Source organism: Canis aureus, chromosome 19 (assembly GCF_053574225.1).
Source record: "Canis aureus isolate CA01 chromosome 19, VMU_Caureus_v.1.0, whole genome shotgun sequence".
Classification (NCBI taxonomy): Eukaryota; Metazoa; Chordata; class Mammalia; order Carnivora; family Canidae; genus Canis; species Canis aureus.
This window is the reverse complement of record NC_135629.1, coordinates 15,315,466-15,321,692: the sequence shown is the minus strand read 5'-3', so window position 1 is coordinate 15,321,692 and position 6,227 is coordinate 15,315,466. Positions and strand designations below refer to the sequence as shown.

The 6,227-nt window shown below is 35.7% G+C and overlaps 1 protein-coding gene and 1 long non-coding RNA gene across 7 annotated transcripts in view; one reads left to right on the top strand and one right to left on the bottom strand.

Moving 5' to 3' along the window:
- Window positions 1–63: 63 nt before the first annotated feature.
- CRBN (cereblon) overlaps window positions 64–6,227 on the bottom strand; it is a 33,057-nt gene continuing 26,893 nt past the window's right edge. For all 4 annotated transcript variants that reach the window (XM_077858015.1, XM_077858016.1, XM_077858017.1 and 1 more), the window contains 6 exons: window positions 5,735–5,797; window positions 4,466–4,550; window positions 3,579–3,694; window positions 3,062–3,126; window positions 2,254–2,385; window positions 64–1,016 (listed from right to left, as the gene is read on the bottom strand). In XM_077858015.1, coding sequence (XP_077714141.1) covers window positions 836–1,016; window positions 2,254–2,385; window positions 3,062–3,126; window positions 3,579–3,694; window positions 4,466–4,550; window positions 5,735–5,797 — 642 coding nt within the window. In that variant the 3' untranslated portion in view covers window positions 64–835. The remainder of the gene's footprint in view (window positions 1,017–2,253; window positions 2,386–3,061; window positions 3,127–3,578; window positions 3,695–4,465; window positions 4,551–5,734; window positions 5,798–6,227) is intronic.
- The window catches only part of LOC144289685 (uncharacterized), a 29,039-nt gene continuing 24,700 nt past the window's right edge, over window positions 1,889–6,227 (top strand). For all 3 annotated transcript variants that reach the window (XR_013357570.1, XR_013357569.1, XR_013357568.1), the window contains exon 1: window positions 1,889–3,738. This is a non-coding gene — a long non-coding RNA (uncharacterized LOC144289685). The remainder of the gene's footprint in view (window positions 3,739–6,227) is intronic.

Genomic DNA, 6,227 nt, shown 5'->3' with positions numbered 1-6,227 from the left:
AATGCTTAAATTATCGGCTTGTGAGTAAATATTTTACATTATTTAAATAAAGAAGATGTGTAATATTGTTTGCTCTTAAGCTTTACTTACAGATTTTTAATTTACATGGAACAAAGGTACTTACAAAATAGTCACTTGTAGCCTGATTGATTGAAGGGGGATGGGGGTATGTTTTAGTATCTCCGCTCCATTGTAGTTTAGGTTCAAATTGAAATTTGGAACAGAATAACCAAGGTGTTCAAACAAACACTGAGCAAATACATAAGTTATTGTTTTTCACTAACAAATGCATAAGGAAATAAACACTATTTTGGGGCTCAATCTGCATATTTTAACTCTTTAATATTTTGAAAATTTACAAATCAGTAAGAGAAACTCAAGAAAATTAAACCCTTTCTTTGCCTCTTTCAAGAGGAACATGTACTTGGCATCCTAGCTTTGGGAACTTGTGCCCTTTAGAGGTTGGTTCCATGTATCAGGAGCAAATGATTAATCTTGCATTAGAGGAATTACAAATATGTTTTGTGCAGGAAACTATCTCCTCCATCTCAGAGAGGTCTTCCTGCCCTACCAGTGTCATTCTAGCAAGCCAGAGTATAATGGTACCAAGGTGCTAAGGGTAGATATTCCTAAAAACCCAATTTTCTAGACTGCTTTTCATCCTTTTCAATAGTATATTTTAGTTTAAATCTTCAAATTCCATTTGACTAAGAAACTGTAACCTGCCATGTAATGTTGCTTTTTACTTAGGTATGCATCAAAAGCAATAATTTCCGAAGCAGATCTGATTTTACAAGACCAACGTGATAAATAACTTTATCTCTATCATATTTGTTTATAAGCAAAGTATTACTTTGTCAGGGCTTATCTCATCTTCAGTGTCTGGGATTGTGGGCAACAGAGCAGATCGAGTCAAACCCCAAAATTTTTGAGGTGACATGTCTTTTTTGGTGGCTGTAAATTTCCATCCAATATGGCTTGCACAGATCTTACACTGGGCGATAGTCCAAGCATACCTACAAAATTAAAGAAAGGTATCAGCTAAGGAAACACATTTCTGTACCCCAAGCCTGTTACTGTATAAAGCTGTTTCAAGACAGAGCCAAATTCTATATGGTTTCCTGAAACAAACTTGATTGTGCTCTTAAACTGTGTTTATTTTTTTCTTGGCATTGGAGAAAAAACTTAATATGGATTAATTCACAGGGGTCTTTCGTATTGCAGTCGTGTTACAAAACACTATCCAAGTCCAGAGATACTTTTGTGTGTGACTTAAAATGAGAGGTGGGATGAAGCGATACATGTGCTTCTCACCTAAAATCTAAGAACTTCTCTGAAGTAAGAATGATCTTGTCAGATACTTCACCCAGAAAATCAAACTATAACTAGAAACCAAACCATATGACTGAAACCATTTCTTAACTTCCCTATGTACATCCCACATGTCTATTAGCAAGTTAATCCTAGTTTTAGTCCTTAGCAAGGGTGTTAAATAAGATTGAACAATCCAAGTAATATGGTCTTAGATACAAAATGGCAGTTATTATCTTTAATTAATTTACTTTAGAGAGAGTCTTAAGTAGACTCCACAGGGAGTGCAGAGCCCGAGGCAGGAGTTGATCTCAGCTACCTTGAGATCAGGACCTGAAAAGTCAGATGCTTATAACCAACTGCCACTCAGGCGCCCCCAAAATGATTATTATAATCACTAATCCACACTCTGCTTGCCTCTTTTAAAATAAAAGACTGACCCATAATTTGGAAGAAAAGACTATTAATACATTCCCACAGCCTTATTTTCAAGAACGCTAACTAGTTCCCAGGTGGTGCTACTGGTGCCAGGCTCATAGTTTGAAAGCCACTGGGCTAAAGAAAAAAATTGAAGAAAAAAATTGAAGAAAACTGGGATTCAGTGGCTTTTCACTGCTTGAAATATTCTCTGGTTTGATATACTACAGGATATGGTTCAAATACAGTTACAAGGTTATATGCCAGCTGATTTTCAGAAGGAGCTAAAAGGAAAATGAAAAGTCTAGATTAAGTGTATTGTTAATATAAGGATGACTGTGGTTGCCAACCTTTTAACTATATATAGTAAGTCTATGCCAAACTTAGCTGTTACCATTCACAAAAAATGAAGAGCATTTAAACAGAATTATTCATCTCGTCTATTTTTGATTACATTTCTAACAACTCTGCTTAGGAATCTGTCCAGTTAAGGCACTCTACCCCTCAGAGAAACTACCACATTACCCAGGAAACCAGCTGTGCTCTGTAGAAGGCCGGCCTATCAGATTCAAGTTGCAGGCTTTATACACGGTAAGTGTCTCATGCACGTATCCATGAGGATTCACATAAGCTGCCATCGGTCCACATAAGGATAAACTATAAGAGAATCAGCACAGAGGGTAAGTCAAAATGGAAGGAGAAAAATGTCTAGTGAGGTTATAAGAGTAATATCAGAACCTCAGTATGAAAACAGGAGGTTGGCAGTCAGCCCAGTTTTATTCACTGTACTTGTTTGTACAACAGGGAGCTCAACTTCATCTAAAGGAGTCTCTGAGAGTGGAAGTACAATGAAAAGGTCCAAATTATCTTTGGGCGACTGATTACTTTATAGGAAACAGTTTCCTTATGTCCTGATTTATGATTTATTTGTACTAAAATAATTTTCAAACACTTAGGTCACACAGCATCAGTACATTTTCAGAAGCGTGTCCTACTTTATGTTTGCCTGGAAGATACTACTTGAGGCATTCGTGTTAGGTCCTTAATTACTAAGAACTTACACAGATGACCAAGCAGGAATACGGAAAGAAGGACTGCCCCTTGTTTGACTTTACCATGCTTCATTACTTGTGAATAATATCTTACATAACCATTGCTGCTGAGTACCCAGTCAGGAAGGGTGTCTTAACTTCCCACATTGCATTTGCTGAATGACTGTTACTTAATGGACGGAAATATATGGAGAATAGAAATATAGTCTTGACTATGACTCTGTTACAGCAGTTGGGAAAATGTACTCAGAAGTATACTAAAAATGTAGTAAAGCTCTCACCTGAATATTTCATTTTTGGTTGTTATTTCTGTTTCTTGACATTGTTTACAGCAAAGAGACGTACACTAAAAAATTTAGTGGAAATTTAGAGAAAATTAGTGGGGAAAATTCACGTTGTATAATTATACAACTCATCAAGAAATTTCTTTGAAGTATTGATCTCTCTAAATATGTTTTCCTTCCAATCATCCAAAAAAAGAATTTTAAAGCAGGACCAAGAAAAACTCTGAAGTGACACATATTCACTCACAAAACTAATGACTGTACAAAAAAAAGTGACAGATACATATAACCACAGATGCTCCAAGTGGAAATCAAGTATTTTCACAAACTCTAAATGTCTGAAGGCTGTAAAAACAATCTGAGTGTATGATCCCAAATGAAATGTCTTAATTATCCTTTGAATCATGTGAAACTAGCAAAACAACCAGTTTTCTAATTACATGACTACATAACTGGATTCCATAGATAATCATGCCTAAAATACGGGTGTCATGAACATGGTCACTTTACTCACTTTATTCATAATATCTAGTTCACAGCGAAGTCGTTGGATGGCACTACCAATTTTAAGGAGCTGAATCCTTAATACATCATCAATAGGAAGACAAGCAGCTACTCTGTAAGAAAAATCTTAAAGACATAGTGGTTTTTCAAGTTTTAAATTTCTGAAGCAGGTAAGTATCAGATGACCTATGAATCAGATAATGATGTCTTTTTGAAATAAAGCCTCGCTATAGGGATCCCAAAGAATGTATTTGACATAATTATAATCAAAATTAAAATACACTAGCTATCGAGTATATATTCTTTTCCCATAATTGGATTTAGAAACCTCTTTTTTATTATTTTTTAGCAGTACAGGAGGGAAAGTTTATTGAAGCAAAAAATGTGAAAGCAGGCGAGCTCCAGAGAGAGCTGTTGCTGTGCCCTGAGGTTTGAGTTTCTCTTTTATCGACAGGTTTTTGTTTTTTGTTTTTGTCTTTTAAACATGAAATCAAACACAGGTTAGAAGAAATCAGTTTGCTAAAAGACTAGAAAAATGGCTACAGTAACTGTACCTAATAAACGAGAGGTTATATGTACTTAAGTCATAGAATGAGGGTCCTTTTTAAAGCCATCTCAAAGAACAGGAGAGTCCTGATACTCAAGTTTTTGGATGTGCACCATTTACTGCAATTTGAACTTGATAAGAAAACTGCTTAAGTTTAGAGGGCTCACAAAATTTAATAACTTTGTTACTCATTTTATAAAATGCTCAAAACAAATATGTATGCTTTTCAGAGCAAATAAAAATATTAAACTAAAATTTTTTATTTCATTAAACAGAAAAATAATGTAGTAAACAGAAAAATAATGTAGTAAAACATCAAAGGCCATAGGAAGAAAGCTGACTTCTCATACCTATTGGATTTGAAGGAAGAGACTCATCTTTTAGATTTTCGTCCCATTCACGTAGCTGTTTCTTGATTCTATCCATTAAAGTTTCCTTGTTTAAAGTAAAAGCCAAAATAATGTTCACAGACTTTTTACAATTTACTGTCAGATTTTCAGTTCTTTAATAAAACCAATATGGTAGCATTTTTAGTCCCCACTCTGTGTACTAAAATCTGAGTCCCTGTTTAAAAGTGTCTGTATTCTTATGCTTTAAATGATTAAAGCCCAGCTCATGTGCTGCCGAGCACATGTCCAGGCCTCACTTCTCAACTGTCTCTTTCCCAGTGGCACATGATCCTGACTCACTGCCTTCTAGGTGTTCTTTTACCAACTATGTGGAATTTGCCTCTCTTCTCCCTTTCCAGGATAGGTTTCTGACTCTCTGTAGAGCGTGGTTCCTATACACTTCATGAGCACTTGCTACATACCTACTTAGCACCTACAGTACACAAGAGTGCGTACGATCTTTTCACAAATGTCCGCAAACAATACTTGTCTGTTGTGTATTTGTTAATGGCCCAAAGCTGCTGCAGGGTGGAGTGAACTGTAGTTTCCTTTAGTGTTGTGTGTATAATAAATGCTCAACCTTCAGTGTTTAGTCTTCCCAAGCAAGATTCCACATCTGTGGGTGAGGCAATTCACTAAGGGAAATGACTAACACAAAATAACTACCATTATCCCCATTTCTAAATTCAATTTATTTAGATAATTGGTCCCAAACCACATAGAAGATTATAGAAATCAAGCGCTGAACACAGGCCTTGTGTCTAAAACCCATATTCTTTGAACAATTCCAGTCTAACTTTTGCAAGGTGTCGTGATGCCTAAGTATTACAATTTGAGGAGCAAAAACACTTGCAGATGTAGTAGACTAACAGGATCAGGAGATAAAGTTCATATATTCGTTTAGGGAAGAAAAACAAAACATTGTTACGGGATTCTTTAATTTTCTAAATTTACCTACCACTTACCACACTTCACATCCTTAATAGACCCTAAAACGCCTCATCTTGTCCTGAGTTTATAAGCCACTAGAAACTGGGAAAGTGAAAAATTCTATAGATTAAAGGCAAAGGAAATCCAGTAGTATCTGATTCCTTCATGTTCTACCTAAATGTAAAGGATGGCATTTGCTCTGAAAATGAGATACCATGAAGTATGAAAGCCTAGGTTTTGTTCTATTGACCCTTAATCATGGTGGAACCATAGAAACAAAATGTACAAGGTAATACTTACAGCATCATATAAGGAATACAGCCAGCGAGGCCATGAAGTCAAATTTGCACAATGAAACTTTCTCTGAAACAAACAAACAAAAAAGCCATTTAAAAAAACTCTAAGGATTCTTATGGTAGAAAAATATTTGAAGACAATTCTGGCCCTGGAAAAGATTTTCTAATTTCAAAAATATGGAGCATTTTGTAGATAAACCTGTAACAGATGATTTTCTATTAAAAATTTGATAATCATGTTTTTTATCTTTCAATTTATATTGCAACTAGAATTGTTCTTAACTGGCAAAGTTTAAATGTAAAAGATTTTATTTATTTATTCATGAGAGACATAGGCAGAGGGAGAAGCAGGCTCCCTGCAGGGATCCTGATGGCAGGACTCGATTCTTGGACTCTGGGATCACGCCCTGAGCTGAAGGCAGACCCTCAACCACTGAGCCACCCGGGGGTCCCAAGTTTAAAATTTCAATGCCAAGCAAACTTTGTAAAATTAAGAT